Source organism: Diuraphis noxia, unplaced genomic scaffold (genome assembly GCF_037042655.1).
Source record: "Diuraphis noxia isolate RWA-SAM2 unplaced genomic scaffold, SU_Dnox_SAM2 contig0002, whole genome shotgun sequence".
NCBI classification, from domain to species: Eukaryota; Metazoa; Arthropoda; class Insecta; order Hemiptera; family Aphididae; genus Diuraphis; species Diuraphis noxia.
In genome coordinates, this window is record NW_028301712.1 from 45,349,265 (window position 1) to 45,366,845 (window position 17,581).

The following is a 17,581-nucleotide window of genomic DNA, read 5'->3' on the forward strand; positions in this document are numbered from 1 at the left end:
TTATTACACTCGTACCAACAACTGATTAGCTACCTGTACAGAATATAGGTAAAGAGTTACACCAAGTGTTGAAATCAAATTATGCCCCTTGTTTGTTTTCTCTCACGGACCTGTCAATGTTCCTCCGCAATATATTTGATAATATGTCATATAAACAAGCGTGGATAAGTGGTAATTATACATATAGCACTGTTTACCCATAATAAATCAGACAATAAATAAAACTATGTAATACCAGCGCTGGCATTGTTAATTATATTATACAGAACCACGTATGCCTTCATCAGATTGGTGATTTAGTAATATTATATCTAAAGGATTTTGAAAAAACATGCCTGCAGTATCGTATAGAGTGTAATTTTCATAAAATGTTTATATTATATATTTTTAATATACTCTGTACACGTATTATTTTAAATTAAGTAAGTGTTGCATTTATTAACTTCTAATACCATACGTTCAATTATACTTTATTTAAATCTTTCACTATAGACATGAACGTCATTATCGAAATTGCACGTATTATTTACGTATACATATGTTTAAAAAAATTAAATTATTAATTTTCAATAAGGTGTACCTATGTTTATACACATTTTAAATGTTTATATATATAAACTTTAAGTTCAATTAAAGGTTGGGTTTTATCAATATATATATCTATTATTTAGTTTATCTATCTCATAAAAACAGAAATATAGTTTATAAGTATATGACTATACTTTGTTTGCTAACCAGGGTTGGGCAAGATACTCAAAAAAAAATTGTATTGTAAACAAACAAAAAATTTAAGTATTAATTTATTTTATTTTATTTTATATGTTATAAATTCTTGTATTTATTTATTTAAAAAAAAGTATTTTGACATGCCTAACATAATTTTTTAACACAATATTTCTTTTCAATAGAAACAACAGTGTATTTTGGAGATGATGAAGTTTCAATGGTTAATGCGCGTCTTCGTATTCGTATTGGTTGTGTTTTCTGTGATATGGAGATTGGGATATAAAGAATATAACTCTGCCGTCGAATTTAACAGTCAAAGAATAACAAACTACATAGAGACACTAATAAACCTACGACTGGCCAATGGCAAATTAATCAGGGAATTGGAAAACTTGAATCAAAAGTATAGTTACATTTTATGTGTTTCAACAATAGCGTGCTAATATATGCTAACTACGCAAGTCTTGAAGATTTCGTTGAGAATTTCGATTGTTTGCATTTCGAATATTCTATAGAAGATACAACTTTACATATTTATAATTGGATATAAAAGTTCATTGCAATTTGAAGTATCTATTTCGTGGGCACATCTTAAGTATTTGGTTTCTGATTGCAAAGGTATTTTTCTTATTCTTATTTGTTATATGTCTATATGTCATCTGTAATGGTAAATCTTTATGCATATAGTATATACTACATAGAACTACAACTAATTTATTGGCTGTATAGGTACCTCGTAAATTGATGAATTTTTTCATGTATGTTTGATTGGATCCCTGGATGGTTTAAATTCACTATTGGGCCTGATCGGGATACCCGGAGAGGTATTTCAAACATTCATTTGGAGATTTACTATGCATTTGAATATATAACACATAGATAGGTCTTAAAAAAATCATTGAAATAATAAAAATGTAAAAAATAATCTACGAGTATATCTATAATTAAATGAGAAAAATTAAAGCTTTTTATTGATAACCGTGGTCAATTGAAAAGAGATGAACTGATTTTCTCCATCTTTTTTTAAATTCCTTTAATAATCCTATTCGGTTTAAAGGAAAAAATAATTGAAAAAAAAAGCGGGGAAGTGAGTATCGCTCTGCTGTATATTAGGGGGTGGGCTGGACCTCTGACTAGGGTAGGTTAAATTTGAAGGCAATGATAGGTATTATTGTATACGAAAAATGATTCTGAACGGAGACGGTTTATCTGTCTAAGATATATTATAGATTATTAAAAATTTTCAAATCATAGATTTAAAAAGAAAAATTTTTATGAATTTCTAGCTTAAAATAATTTGCGAATTTTCGTGATTTTTACATATGATGTTGAAATTAATATTTGAATGCTTGTAAAAAAAAATGTGACTATGCATTTCTTTTATTTTTCAACTGCTATTGTAAAAATATTTTAGAAGCCTTGTATTAAATTTTCAAATCTTAGATTTAAAAAGAAAATTTTTTATGAATTTCTAGCACAAAATAATTTGAAGATTGCCGTAATTTTTACATATTTAGTAAAAAATTTGAGCTTTAAATGCTTATAAAAAAAATCGTGTCTATGTATTTTTAATATTTTTCAACTGCTCGTGATACAATGTGTAAGTCCCTTGTATTAAATTTTCAAGCTTTTCTACTCAACAAATATATTTTTATCGATATATATAGAAAAAAAATTAAAATGTCAGTAAACAGCGCAAAACAAATCTAAATATTTTGAAAAATGTATCAATTATAGAAAATACCTAAACATTCAGTGAAAACTTCAAGTATCTGCGATCATATTTTGTTTTAGAGTTACAACAAAATAAGAAAATCGCTAAATGTGAAATCCAATGTTGTAAAAATTTAAATTTCAAATGCTCATAAAAATTTAATTTTAATTACCGCTGGACTATTATTTTGTGATAAAGATTGACAAACTTGTAAGGAATCTTGTATTAAATTTTCAAGATCTTCTACCCAAAAAATAAATTTTTAACGATATTAATTTTAAATACCTATGAATAGTTCAACTTAAGTCAAAAGCACTTTTACTGCCCCAAAACGTGATGATAGACATAAAAAAATAAAAAAATAAAAACACACATCATTATAAAATCAATACATTCATCGCTCCGATCAGAATCTAAAATGGAAAATTCGAGAAGAAATAAAAATACTTTGATTGATCAATGTATACCCTCAACTATGATACTTTAAGACTTTAAATTTCCATGGTAACTTCATAATTCGTACAACCATTTAGGCGTACACTACGAAAGGATTTTCTATAATTCGAAATTGTAAAGAGTTTACCGTTTTATTTATTTTCGTTCAAGCTCAGGTTATGCAGCTAAAAATGGATTTTGGTTTATAATGTATTAAGTTATATTCTCAAAACCTACTGGGCCGTTTCAATGAAAAGTTATATTAATAGATTCCTTGAAAATTGGAGGATGTTTATAGTTTTAAAGGGACGAACATTTTTTTTCTGTTTCCGAAAAAATAAGTATTTTTATCTCAATAATTACCATTGCAGATTACATAATAATATTATATTACTATTACAGTTATAAAAAATATAGAATTTAAATTGTTTTAAAAAATATATTCATTAAAAATAAAATTCTTTGGCTCAGACGATTTCGAGCATGACAGTTAGTAAATTAATAAATACATTAATTATAATATATTTTACTCAAATAGCACTATATAATATAATGTAGTTGATGATGCCTTACGTATGTCATATTTCATAAAGAATGAACATTTTCATAATTCGAAAACCAAACAATATGTTTGAACGAACATAAATAAGTAGGTATATAAAAGCAAAACAACTTCTTCAAAACTTTGCGAGTAAAGCATACTAAGTATATTAAGAATTGTAATAATAATGCTGTGTTTTGTGTTTTAGAATAATAATCCAGCAGAATGTAAAGGTATTTACAATAATTAATATATATGGCGATTTTGAATAACATGAAATACTTGTTGTCTTTAAATGCCCGTAATATAATATTATACATATTATTCAAATAACTTTTGTTAGTTTTTTATAAATTTCGATGATCGATTTGTTACAATTTTGTTTTTCATTTTAGTGTCGAATAAACAAACAACTAGCTACTCACTTGCTTAAGATTTATAACATATAAGCCACAACAAACAGTAGAACATATTTTGTATTTATGTCACACTCATATATAACTAAAAAGAAGACTATTGCTTTCTAAGCCCTCGCTCACATTGGTGTTAATAATAATAGCACCACTTGAAATTTTAATCGATTTCCGACTATGGTACTGTTTTTTGTTTTCAATTATAATATCTACATTTATTACCTAGTAATAAATTTACACAGAACTATTTTAATACGAAATGATAAATTTTCATTGAATAAACAATTAATTTTATTTTGAGAAAAACAATATAAAATATTTGAGTGCCTAAAATATCTACCAAAATATTTAAAACAAAATCAATTTTACAAATATACAAACGAGTATTTCAAAGTAACGATAGATCTTAATACAATCATAGTTTATAAATGAATTTATAAACTTATAGGAATTGAGCGACATTGAACCAATTGCCCCATCACAAGAATACGAAGTCCTAAGACGCCGAATATATTCAAACACTAAAGAATTTTGGTACTTTGTTAATTCTGGTTTAAAATCATTGAAAAGTTCAATGATTGGCGTAGAACGCATTCAGAAAATTAAAAATATGGTCGACGAACACTATAGATCTTTATTAAACGATGTTGCTGGTTTGGCTGAAGTCGACAACTATTCGACGTGGAGACAACAGGAATCGGAAAGGTTGAGTATTTTAGTTCAAAGCAGATTAGAAGAATTACAAAACCCACCCAATTGGTTCATAGCAAGACAGCTCGTGTGCAAATTTGAAAAGGTTTGTACTGACCATATTATTCAGTCTGGTCAAAACAATATAATACATATTTGAAATAAAAACGGCTAAAACAGCCAATATCTTCTTAATACAAGCTAGGTAGTAGGTAGGTATCTACTAGGTACTCGTATATACAATCTACAGAATAAATTGAAAAGAATGCATTTTAACACCCAATATTTCGTAGTTTTATGTTAGTATTCCAAGAAATTATTAATTTAGGTATTTCTAATTTATTTTTCGTAGTATCGTTGGGTAATAAGCTAAACAAAATATGCTTATAATAGTAAATTGGAATTTTATTATCGAAGGTAGGTACTAAAAAACTTAGAAAAAATGTGTTGAATACAATTTAAAAAAATATTTTTAGTTTAGTATAAAATAATAAAAATCTAAAAGAACAAAAAATATTTGTTTTCAATTTCTGATAGTCCTACCTGTAACGAGAAAGTATAACGAGAATTTTGTTTTTCAAATTGTATTATCTTATGTCTAAAACTATAGTTATATATTTTATAAATTTACCATAATAAATGTATAAATAATAATAAATATCAAGCGTAAAATAATTACCTGCTGTTGTTTTAATATTTTTAGTATTTCGAAAACAATGTTTAATATTATGCAACTATATAGCAATACCTATTAATAAAGACAGATTTTTTTCAAAGATTTCAATAAGAACAATAATGGCATACATCCTACTATTATAATATATAATAATTAAAGATTTTGTGTGTATATTATTATATATATTTATTATTATAATGTTACAGATATGTGGATTTGGTTGTCAATTGCATCATATTGTTTATTGTTTTGGCGTCGCGTACAGTACTCAAAGAATGTTAGTTCTGGACTATGAATATTGGGAGTATGGTGATGTATGGCCAAATGTTTTCCTTCCATTAGGGGACACGTCCACATTATTAAAAAACATCACAATTGTAGAATGGCCAGGTAACAAAAATTATTTCTTCAATGAGTAATTTCTTATTTATGTTAAATGTTATTTTCAATTTATTATAATATTTATCTACCTGCCTAATGATATGTATATTATATACAGGTGATCACAATTCCCAAATAATCCATTTACCTCCAATTGACTCAATTTACCCAAGACCTTATTTCCTACCACCAATGATACCCGATGACTTGGCTCCTCGGTTAACTGTCTTGCATGGAGATCCTATTGTCTGGTGGATAGGTCAGATTTTTAAATACTTACTCCGACCACAAACATCAACTAGTCATACCTTAGAAGATTACGCAAATAAACTCAAGTTCAAAAAACCTATCGTTGGGTAAAGTTTAAATTACCAATACTTCTATTATTAAAAACAAGTATTTTTTTCTTTTTATTTATTATTGATTTTAGTGTAATATACCTACGAATTAATAAATATAATATGCATAAAGAGCACCCTTAGCTATTTGAATAGTATAAACCTACAAAATAGGTCCTAACAAAAAGTTCTTCATTATTAAAAAATGAAATAAAAATAAAAATTGTGTTTGAAATAAACTAATAAATACGATAGATAACTTAATATTTCAAGTCATTAATGCAGTTGACATATTGTGTTATATTCAGTATTATATTTTGAACTCTTACCAAATCTTACTAATTACTATATAATATAATAACTATATATAAATTAATATTTTCACAAAGTTAGTTAACCAAGCTGAATAAATGATTACAAAATATTATAATATATGCCTCTTATTTACAATTATATAGTAAAAATAAAAAATATAAATACCTGCTATCCCAAAAAATTATCAAAATTAAGTGCAATAAAATATATTGACTCGTGAATTTATTGACGATACTCAAACAGAACTAAAATAATACCGTTTAATATTAATTTGAATTTTAAACTAACAGACCATTATTTCTGAATCTATTTTTTGTTTACCTATTTGTACACCGGGATTTATTCCCAAATTCAAAGTGAAAAGTCAGGTGTGTCATTTTTCAAGCTTTACCTCAACTTAACCCTCAATGTCTACAGATTTATTCCGTTGTAGATGATGAGAGAGAAACCCGCTTATGATGTAGCATCTTCGCTGGTATAAAGCAAAGCCTAGTAAAACAATTACAAGCGATGTGGCACCATAATAATCCATACATAAAAGACTTGAAAACTGTTTCTATATTGCCACTTTATTTTTACCACATCATGATTAGATAAACGGAAATAAACCATTTACTGTACTGTAGATCACTTTTTAATCAATATTTAGTTGATATGTACGTTAAAATTGAAACAGAGTGGTTACATTTTATTAGGAACAATAAAATGCAACTCAGAGTTGATAATCACATACAACTCAGAGATGCTATTTGGAGACAAGATACAGATCTTTCCCAACTTGGTCAGATGGTAGTACTTTCGTCATCTTTTTCTGGCTCACCGCGATATATTATGCATAGAAAAACTCAGGACGCAATGACATACGTTCGTCATTACAGTCATCCTAATTTATTCATAACTTTTACATGTAATCCTCGATGGAAAAAAATTGCAAATGCATTACCATCTGCACAAATGTTCTACGATCGTCATGATATTAGAGCTTGAATATTTCATTTAAAAGTTAAGACGTAACCTAACCAAAAAACTGTACACAGGCGAAGATGGGTTATTCAGCTATACTATTATATAGGAAACGTGTAGTTTGTACAAAAGATCAAGTACCTATACACTAAATACATGAACTAAATAAATGCAAACTTTTATTTTAAAATTTAGATACACAGTTGTTAACTCCTTATAACAAGAAATATATAAATTGTATAGGCAATATAATATATTATACAGGTACGCTTTACAAATGCTCTATACGTAATTATCTGTATGTATTTAGAGTACACATTAGAAGAACCGACAAAATCGGCAGTGAAGCTAGTCTGCATACGTTAGATGAATATATGTCTCATGTCGAAGATTATTATAAACAAAAAGAGCTAAGTGGTGAAGTTAACCAGAAAAGAATTTATTTGGCTACAGACGAGCCAACTTTGTTTGATGTGGCCAAACACAAGTATGTAAAATAAATCTATAATAGTATGCAAACAGAATTCCTTATGCACTGAAGTTGTTCGTTAAATGTTTTAGTTATCCTGAGTATGAAATAATCGGTTCCGATGATATATCTAACACAACGTCTGTAATAAACCGAAAATCTAAACAAGCTTTGATTGGTATACTGGTTGACATACATTTTTTATCCATCAGTGACCACATAGTTTGTACTTTCTCATCACAGGTACTTATTAAATGAATATAGAAATAAATTATATATAAAAATATATTTAAAAGAATCCAGGTTACTTTAGTATCTTCATACTTCGATTGCTTAAATTAAGCCCTTTTGACATTTACAGTTGTGCCGGATAGCTTACGAGATAATGAACAGCCTCCATCCCGATGCATCGACTCGGTTCACATCATTAGACGACATATATTATTTTGGTGGTCAAAACAATAGAATTAATGTAGCCGTGTTATCCCATAAGGCTGTTGGGCCGGATGAAATAGATTTGGAAGTAGATGATCAGATTTTTGTGAATGGTAACCATTGGGATGGTTATTCCAAAGGCAAAAATTCAAGAACAGGATTAGTAGGCCTTTTCCCTACTTTTAAAGTAATTATATTCATACACGCGTAAATTATAATACTTATTTATTAACCCATTTTTACATGTTATACCAAACAAAATATAATCTAACTGTATATTCAAGGTCATTCCGAAAATCCAGACAGCAAATATTACAGATACTGAAACAAAAATATCACAAGATGGTAAACATGAAAATAATGAAGTGTAAAAATTGCTCTCTGCACCGATACCAAGATAATTTAAACCAACATTTTATACTGTAGATATATATGTCACATCCACATCGCGTTATTGTACATTTCGCGAAATGGAACAGTGGTTTCTCCACTTCATGTAATTACACAATATGGATGATATTTCGTGAAATGGATACCTAAACTATCATTGACGGAACTTGTTCATATAGCAAAACTTAAAAAAACTTTAATTTCTATATACATATTATAATATATTATTATTATACATTACAAATATTATAATACTATTTTGATCTTACTATCCTATAGCATAATACATTACAATTATTTTTAAGTAAATGTTTTACAAACTGGTACTTTAATACTATTATGTTTATCGTCATTTGGATGTCCATATCTAGCTGTTTGCTTGGAGTGACAAAAATTCTTATCTGTTCTATCATAAACGACCATTGTCATATTATTAAAGGACCAGTTTTTAAAACATTTACTTAAAAATAATTATAATGTATTATGCTATAGGATAGTAGGATCAAAATAGTATTATTATATTTGTAATGTATGATAATAATATATTATAATACATATATAGAAATTAAAGTTTTATTAAGTTTTGCTATATGGACATCCAAATGACGGAACAAGTTCCGTCAATGATGGTTTAGGTATCCATTTCACGAAATATCATCCATATTGTGTAATTACGTGAAGTGGAGAAACCACGGTTCCATTTCGCAAAATGGATGCAAACGTTGTCCATTTCGCGAAATGTAAAATAACGCGATGTGGATGCGACATATATACTATTTTTTCTCGTGGTATAATATTTTTTTAAATAAATATGTATATTTACGTATATTATACCTATAACGACTAAAAGTGTTAAACGTTTTTCAAAGATCCTATCATATTCCGCTCAAAATGCTAAATTAGCCAATAAATTAATATTATTATTTTCTGAATCACCTATATGATATTATATATTATACACATCATACAGTAAATAGAATAAATATAAATTACACAATCCAAGAGCTACCTTTTATTTAAATGCAATTCCTAATAAGTGATAAGAAATATGAAGCACAAATATTGTCGTGATATTTTATAAGTAATGGGTTGTACTAATGTATAAAGAAAAAGAATCGTTAATGGATTGCTGTTTTCATAAAAAAATATTTTTTTGTTTTTATACATTTAGTCTATATTTTTAATTTTTATCATAATATATCATATCTCTATTTTTTCAAGTAAAAAATAGGTTTAAGCTGTAAGCATAGTGGTTAATTATATTTTACAATTAAAATGTTTATCCTACGAAAAATCGTTTTTTTTTTAATATCGTGTATATATTGTTTACATAATATGACACATATTTTATCTAAGTTTTTTTTATATATACTCTCATGGATACATGCATAGACGTATAGTACCTGAATGTATTTATGAATTTTTTGATAAACTATCATGATGATAATATGTAACACATAACACCAACCGTATTTTTATACATAATCTGAAATAAAAAATAATGAATACAAATAGTTATATTAGTTATAACTAGTAATTTATAACATTAATTGAATAATGGTATTGATAATACCTAATGATAGGTACTACAATTATTCACGACCGGAAAAAATTTTAAAGTTAAATATTTAAGGGAATATATCAACATGCTAACATTAAAATTATTTATATATCGCATAGTTTTTTTTTTTTTTTTTTTAATAGATTCAATTATTACATGAATATAAAAATTACATAATAAACTTATAGATTATTTACCTTCTAAAAGCAATGCTTGTGTTGAAGGTAGAGAGCGACAAATTACTTACAGATAGTAATTAAATAATATAAATACAAACAAAAGAATAATACTTAAATAGAGTAAACATATTATATAACTACCCCATTGACAATATTAGCCAGTCATTAACAGTTTTTTTGAAATTTTTATGATTATTTATTATATTCTTCTTAATAATAGGTATTTGGCATGGAATTAAAATAAATAGGTCCCAGGTAGTCAACGAATTTTTGACCAAAAGATTTTTTTAAATATAACACTTTAACATCGTGTGCTAGATGTTCCCTTTTTGTTTTTCCATTTTTTTTAGTTTATGTTTTTACCAACCCATAAATTTTTTTAATAGTTAATCCACAGGTAATACATTTAATAATTTAAAGTTTTGACTTGTTGAACCTTCAAGAGTAGGTTTCTGAAGGCATATTCGAACAATTTGTCTGTGTTGAATAGATAAAGGTTTTAGAGCATTAGCAGAAAGGCCTCCCCAAATAAGTAGACTGTATTGCAATAATGCTTGATATAATGCTAGATATACTGTTCGAACAACATGTATTGGTACTACCACTCGTAATTTATAAAAGTTATAACTTATAGTACGTAAACGCATTAATAAATTGTTTACGTGTAGATTCCATCTTAAATTCTTATCATAAATTAGACCTAGATAACGAATACTAGAGACCCTTAATAACGTTTTACATTTTATTTCTTTACATGAGTTATTATTATCACAGACATGAATTTTTAATGTATCAAAGTTTTCCTCTCTATCATTAATCATAAAGTTCATGAACATCGTTTTATCGTAATTTATCGATAGTTTTCTATGGTTAAGAAAATCGACTATTCTTTTAAACCCTTTAGTAGCTTTAATACGTGCATCAACCCATGTGTTGAAGAGTAGGCATGTATCGTCAGCATAAGAAGTTATAAGTTTAAATTTTTAAGTTACAGATACTATTTATATACAAAATAAATAAAACGGGACCCAATACACTACCTTGTGGAACTCCACAGTTTACTACCATTTCATTACCAATAAAATTATTTATTCACACTATCTGTCTTCTGTCATCCAAATAACTTTTAAGCCAATCTAAACTTAAAGAATTAATACCAAATTCAGGCAAAATATTTAAAAGTTCTGTGTGATTCACCGTGTCGAACGCTTTGGCTAGGTCCAAAAATATAGCCATTACTTTCTTATCATCATCAAGTGCAGAATTTATAAAACGTGTGACGTTGTATAATGCGTTTTCCGTACCTAATCCTAATACTATACTATACCTAATTTTTTTTTTTGAAGCGTCGGTAAAAAAATTTTGGATGACCAAAAAAACTTGAAAATTTAATACAAGTTTCCTTATGAGTTGTTATTGTTTTAGCTAAAAAAAATTAAAAATTGTTAGTCAAAATTTTTTTTTTTAAGCGATTATAGTTCAAATTTTTACGAAATCTGTCGAAAACGCGAAAATTTGCAAGTAATTTTGTAGTTGAAAAATCATAAAATTGTTTGTGTTTATAACTTAGGACTAAAAATACAACACTAAGTTTTCCTTTAAGTAGCTATAGAGAAAACTCGAAATATCACTATAGGAACAATTTTAAGTGCGTTTAAATTTTAAATTTTTACGAAATAGCGTAACGATAACGATTTATCCTCAAACGAATTTAAATATTTGTTATTATTCAAAAAGTATAAATCGTAGACACATAAAAATTATACCAGTTATTTAGATTGGCATTTTCTTTACATGATTTAATTTTCAAAATATTTTGACTTTTTTTGAGATATTTATAGACAACTGAAATTTTCAATTTTTCAGAAATTTTTTTTCGAAGTGTCGATAAAAATTTTTTGGCCCTATCAAAATACTTGAAAATTTAATACAGAGTTTATCATAAGTTAGTCTTATAATGATTAAAAAATTATAAGAATACATAGGCACAATTTTTTTTTATAATCGTTTATAGTTCAAATTTTTACGAAATCTGTCGAAAATGCGATAATTTGCAAGTAATTTTGAAGTTGAAAAATCATAAAATTTTTTGCGTTTATAACTAAGGATTAAAAATACAACACTAAGTTTTCCAAAAGTTTTCCTTCAAGTAGCTATAGAGAAAACTCGAAGCATCATTATAGGAAAAAATTTTAAGTGCTTTTGAATTTTAAATTTTTACGAAATAGTGTAACGATAACGATTTATCCTGAAACGATTTTAAATATTTATTATTATTCAAAAAGTATAAGTTGTAGATACTTGAAAATTTTACCAGTTATTTAGATTAGCATTTTCTTTACATGATTTAATTTTCAAAATATTTTGAGTTTTTTTGAGATATTTATAGATGACTGAAATTTTCAATTTGTCTGAAAATTTTTTTTTGAAATGTCGATAAAAATTGTTTGGCCCCATCAAAATACTTGAAAATTTAATACTGTTTCGGAATATAATGGACTGTATGGGAAAATTGGTAAGTTAAGGTGAGGGTGACTGGTGGTAGTAAATTAACACGGTATTTTTATATGGTTGAATGCCGGAATGACGGCCTACTATTTAAAATGATAAACGCTAATAATTAATAGCAATAAATACAATATTTAAACTTACAATCTATCGGGGCACAATGGGGCTGGCCAGCCGGTGAATACTAATTAATACGGAAACTGGTTGTAACAGGACCAAATATAATTCACAATATGGATAATAATAAAATAACAAAATAATGGTATAAAAACCGGGTGATCCGTGATACGGCGACGAGGTTGGTAAGGTGTGGTGGATGCCCGCTGGAAAATGAAGGTATGGTAATCGGACAAGGCGGTATAACAAAATAACGGTGCTGGTGGTTTTTTTTACAAACATTTAAATTTTAATTTCGACAACATACGTAAAAACCAGGAAAATTCGCAAATTATTTTAAGCTAGAAATTCTAAAAAAATTTTCTTTTTAAATTTAAGATTTGAAAATTTTTAATAATCTACAATATGTCTTAGACAAATAAACTGTCATCGTTCAGAATCGTTTTTCGTATACAATGATACCTATCATTGCATTCAAATTTAACCTACCCTAGTCAGAGGTCCACCCCACCCCCTAATGTACAGCAGAGCGATACCCACTTACCCGCTTTTTACATATTATATTTTATAATTACATTTTTCTCTTACTATGTTAATTTACATTTCATAGACACTAACTTACGTAATTGTTATTGTAACCCGATTAATTATTAAACAAATGTATTTACATTTATTATTATCATATTTTGCTTACTATGCTAACTGAAATATAAAGTTTACCGACACTGATTTTTTTTATTTTAACCTATTTGTATACATTTTTAAGTATCGCTTAATTTCTTTTATTTATTGAATTTCGCCGTTTTACTTATTAACTATGGTTTTTTCTTAACTTAATTCTTACGTACTAACATCACTTATTTTGATAAAAATTCATTAAGGCCTAATACAACATATTATACCAAATTTATAAGCTGATTTTATAGATTAATACTTATTAGTTATTATGTATTTATGTATTGTACTTCTTTTCCCACCAGGAATTAATAATAATAATATCTGTTGAATGTAAACAACACACCCTATAGTATGTAGATTATAAGTAAAATTATTCATACTGTAGTACAGCAGACGCTGAATAGGCATTTTGTATTACTAGCATATTCGTTCTATGTAGTAGCCGGTAGGACGATTAGTCGTTGTTTTATGTTACGCCTCGGAGCACTATATATAGTATATAACTATAGTTATTCGTATATTATTATATCTGATCTTATTATAATTTGACTTTAGCTTCTATGTGTCTGATGTTGGTATACTTCAATAATAACAATATTAAGGTGGGTGGCCCATGCCTATTATCCTTCAGTAAATTTCTTAGTGCACAATCACTCCAAAAGTGAGACTTGTAATATTGAGTCTTTTTAATGACTAGGTAAGAGGTAACTAAAGTACCTATAGTTATATATAGCTGTTTCTAAGAACAAAGTTCATAATTTAACTACACGAAATTGTCTAGTTTTCGTAATGATGTTTAATCTGTCATATTATTATATTATTATTATTTAAAATAAACGTCAAACAATATTTATAATTTGTTTGTTATATTTAAAATACAACATGGTGTCAGGTGTTGATTCATTATGGGTCGAAAAAAGAAGGATCAAGCAGATAAATCTGGATCACAACATAATGAGTCAATAAACGAGCAGCAACAAACCACGTGCACTGATGCTCAAATTTCTACGAACACAATTACGATGTCATCAGGTCTTATTGGTAATGTAAGTCAACTATCCTTAGATGGAAATTTATGTCAAAATTGGTCTGATTGGTTACAAGAGTTCAACATTTATTTGATTGCGAGTGGCTATGATAGTCAGCCAGAAATACGTAAAATATCAATATTTTTACATTTTATTGGTAAAGCTGCTTTAAAAATCTATAATTCATTTAATGTTAACATTAAAGAGTTGACATTAGACAATCTAATATTCAAATTTAATGAATATTTTATTCCACGTAAAAATGTTACTGTGGAACGCCATACATTTTTTACGCGCTACCAATTACCTGATGAAAGTATTAATGAATATGTAGCAGATTTAACAAATAAAAGTATGTCATGTGAATTTGAGTCTTTACGAGAAAGTCTAATAAAAGATATGTTAATCTGTGGTCTGAATACAAATAATATTAAAATTAAACAATGTCTATTAAAAGAAGATGATCTTACATTGGAAAAAGCATTGAAAATTGCTACGTCTATGACGTTGTCACAACAAAGAATTAAGCAACTGGATGTCATGGATGGGAGTAATGAATCAGTCAAAGAAGTATTAGCAGTCCAATCAAAAGAAAAGTTCAAAAGTCGAGGTCGTCATCAAGGGTCGTATGGTCATCAGAATCGTCAGTCAACATCTTCAGATAAGAATAATCAAACTCGTGAGTCATCGCTGTCCAGTCAATCGTCAAAGAACAAAAGAGAAAGTTCAAAGAAGTCGTACGGTAACAATAATAATTTTAATTCTACATGTAGTCGTTGTGGTCAAAGTCATAAATTTTCATGTCCCGCCAAAGGTATCAAATGTCATAAATGTAATTTGTTTAATCATTTTGCTAAATATTGTAAGACAAAGATGGTTAATCAGGTGACACTTGATAATAATAATTCTAATGATGATAATTTACTTTTTATTGGTTCTATAACTAGTCATAATAAAAATGATGTTTGGCAAATTGTCTTACAAATTAATAATAGAGATGTAAATTGTCAGTTAGATACAGGTGCGCAAGCTAATATAATGTCAATTGAAATTTTTAAAAAAATGAATATTTCTGTCAGTAGTATTAAAAAACAATCTAATGTAAAATGAATGGCTTTTAACTCCAATAAGATATCCACTTTAGGTAAAAGCACTATTAAATGTTTTTATAAACAAAAATATTACTTAATTGATTTTTACATTGTTGATTTTTCATGCAATACTATACTAGGGTTAGAAACTTGTAATAATCTTAATTTAATATCTAGAATTAATCTCATAAATAATAATAAAGATATTTCTATTTTAAATGAGTATGAAGATTTATTTGAAGGTCTAGGATGTCTACCAATTACTTATCACATTCATTTAGACACTAATATTCAACCTAAAATTGATCCTCCTAGGAGAGTTCCATTTAAAATTTATGATAAATTAGAATCTGAACTGAAAAATATGGTCAATATGAAAGTAATAGAAAAAGTAAATGCACCAACGTCCTGGGTAAATTCTATAGTTATAGTTATTAAAAAGAATAACAAACTTCGAATATGTTTAGATCCGAGAAATTTAAATAAGGCTATAAAACGTTCACACTATCCACTTCCTAGTTTTGAAAATGTTAAATCTAGATTAAATGGTTCATGTTATTTTTCTACTTTGGATGCTAGCTCTGGTTTTTGGATGGTACCTCTTGATGAGGAAAGTGCTAATTTATGTACATTTAACACACCCTTTGGTAGGTATAAATTTATTAGACTTCCTTATGGTTTAAATTGTGCATCAGAAGTTTTTCATAGAGTAATGACTGAACATTTTTCTGATATTGATGGTGTATTTTTATATGTTGATGATCTTATCATATATGCTAAAAATAAAGAACAACATGATTTTATATTAAAAAAGGTATTTGAAAGAGCCCGTCAAATTAATATTAAATTTAATAAAATAAAATGTCATATAGGTGTCCAAGAGGTAAAATTTTTAGGACATATTTTTAATAAAAATGGTGTTCAACCAGATGACGAAAAAGTCAAAGCTATAACTAATTTACCATCACCAAAATGTGTAAAAGACTTACAAAGGTTTCTAGGCATGATTAATTACCTAGGTGCATACATACCTAATTTAGCTGCCGAATCAACCATTTTGCGAGATTTGTTAAAAAAAAATTCATTGTGGCAGTGGGATGAAAATTATGAAAAAGCATTTTCTCATTTGAAAAATTTAATATCAAAATTTCCTGTTTTAAGTTATTTTGACTGTTCAAAACCTATAACGTTATCAGTTGATGCTTCACAAAATGCTGTAGGTGCAGTTTTACTGCAAGATAGTAAACCTTGTGCTTATGCTTCTAAATCGTTAACTGAAAGTCAACAAAATTTGCTCAGATAGAAAAGGAATTATATGCGATAATGTTTGGTTGCACTAAATTTCATCAGTATTTATATGGTCAAACAATTACTGTGCAAACTGACCATAAGCCACTAATTACATTATTTACAAAACCTCTTCATTCTGTACCTGTCCGTCTCCAACGTATGATGCTCAAACTACAATCTTATGATCTAAAAGTTACATTTGTTCCTGGTAAATTACTAATAATTGCTGATACTTTGTCTAGAGCAGCACTTCAAATAACTGAAGTTGATGAAATTGAAGATGATATAATCTTAAATGTTCAAAATTTAATTTCAAATATAGCAATTTCAAAAAATAAATTAGATTTGATCAAAAAAGAAACACAAAATGATTTGGTATGTAAAAAACTTAGTGAAGTTATACAAAGTGGGTGGCCAGAAAATAAAAATTTGATTGAGGAAATTATTAAACCCTATTGGTCTTTTAAAGAAGATTTATGTGTAATTGATAACTTATTATTTAAAAATAAAAGTTTGCTTATACCTAAAAATTTAAGACCAGAAATGTTAAAAATAGTTCATGAGGGTCATATGGGAATTGAAAGATGTAAAAATTCAATAAAAGATTTAATATTTTGGCCTAACATAAATTCTGATATAAAAA

At 27.2% G+C, this 17,581-nt stretch overlaps 2 protein-coding genes across 2 annotated transcripts; both read left to right on the forward strand.

Annotated features, from left to right (window-relative positions):
- Positions 1-262: 262 nt before the first annotated feature.
- Positions 263-8,684, forward strand: LOC107164812 (alpha-(1,6)-fucosyltransferase-like). The gene is made up of 10 exons (XM_089219113.1): positions 263-422; positions 909-1,129; positions 3,625-3,649; positions 4,278-4,625; positions 5,402-5,585; positions 5,695-5,932; positions 7,503-7,679; positions 7,754-7,904; positions 8,023-8,283; positions 8,381-8,684. The coding sequence occupies exons 2-10, from the start codon at positions 930-932 to the stop codon at positions 8,465-8,467; spliced, it is 1,671 nt and encodes a 556-aa protein (XP_089075239.1). The 5' UTR covers positions 263-422; positions 909-929; the 3' UTR covers positions 8,468-8,684.
- A 5,750-nt stretch (positions 8,685-14,434) lies between these two features.
- LOC149058512 (uncharacterized) lies at positions 14,435-16,951 on the forward strand. The gene is made up of 3 exons (XM_089218384.1): positions 14,435-15,578; positions 15,789-16,740; positions 16,810-16,951. The coding sequence occupies exons 1-3, from the start codon at positions 14,435-14,437 to the stop codon at positions 16,949-16,951; spliced, it is 2,238 nt and encodes a 745-aa protein (XP_089074510.1).
- Positions 16,952-17,581: the final 630 nt, after the last annotated feature.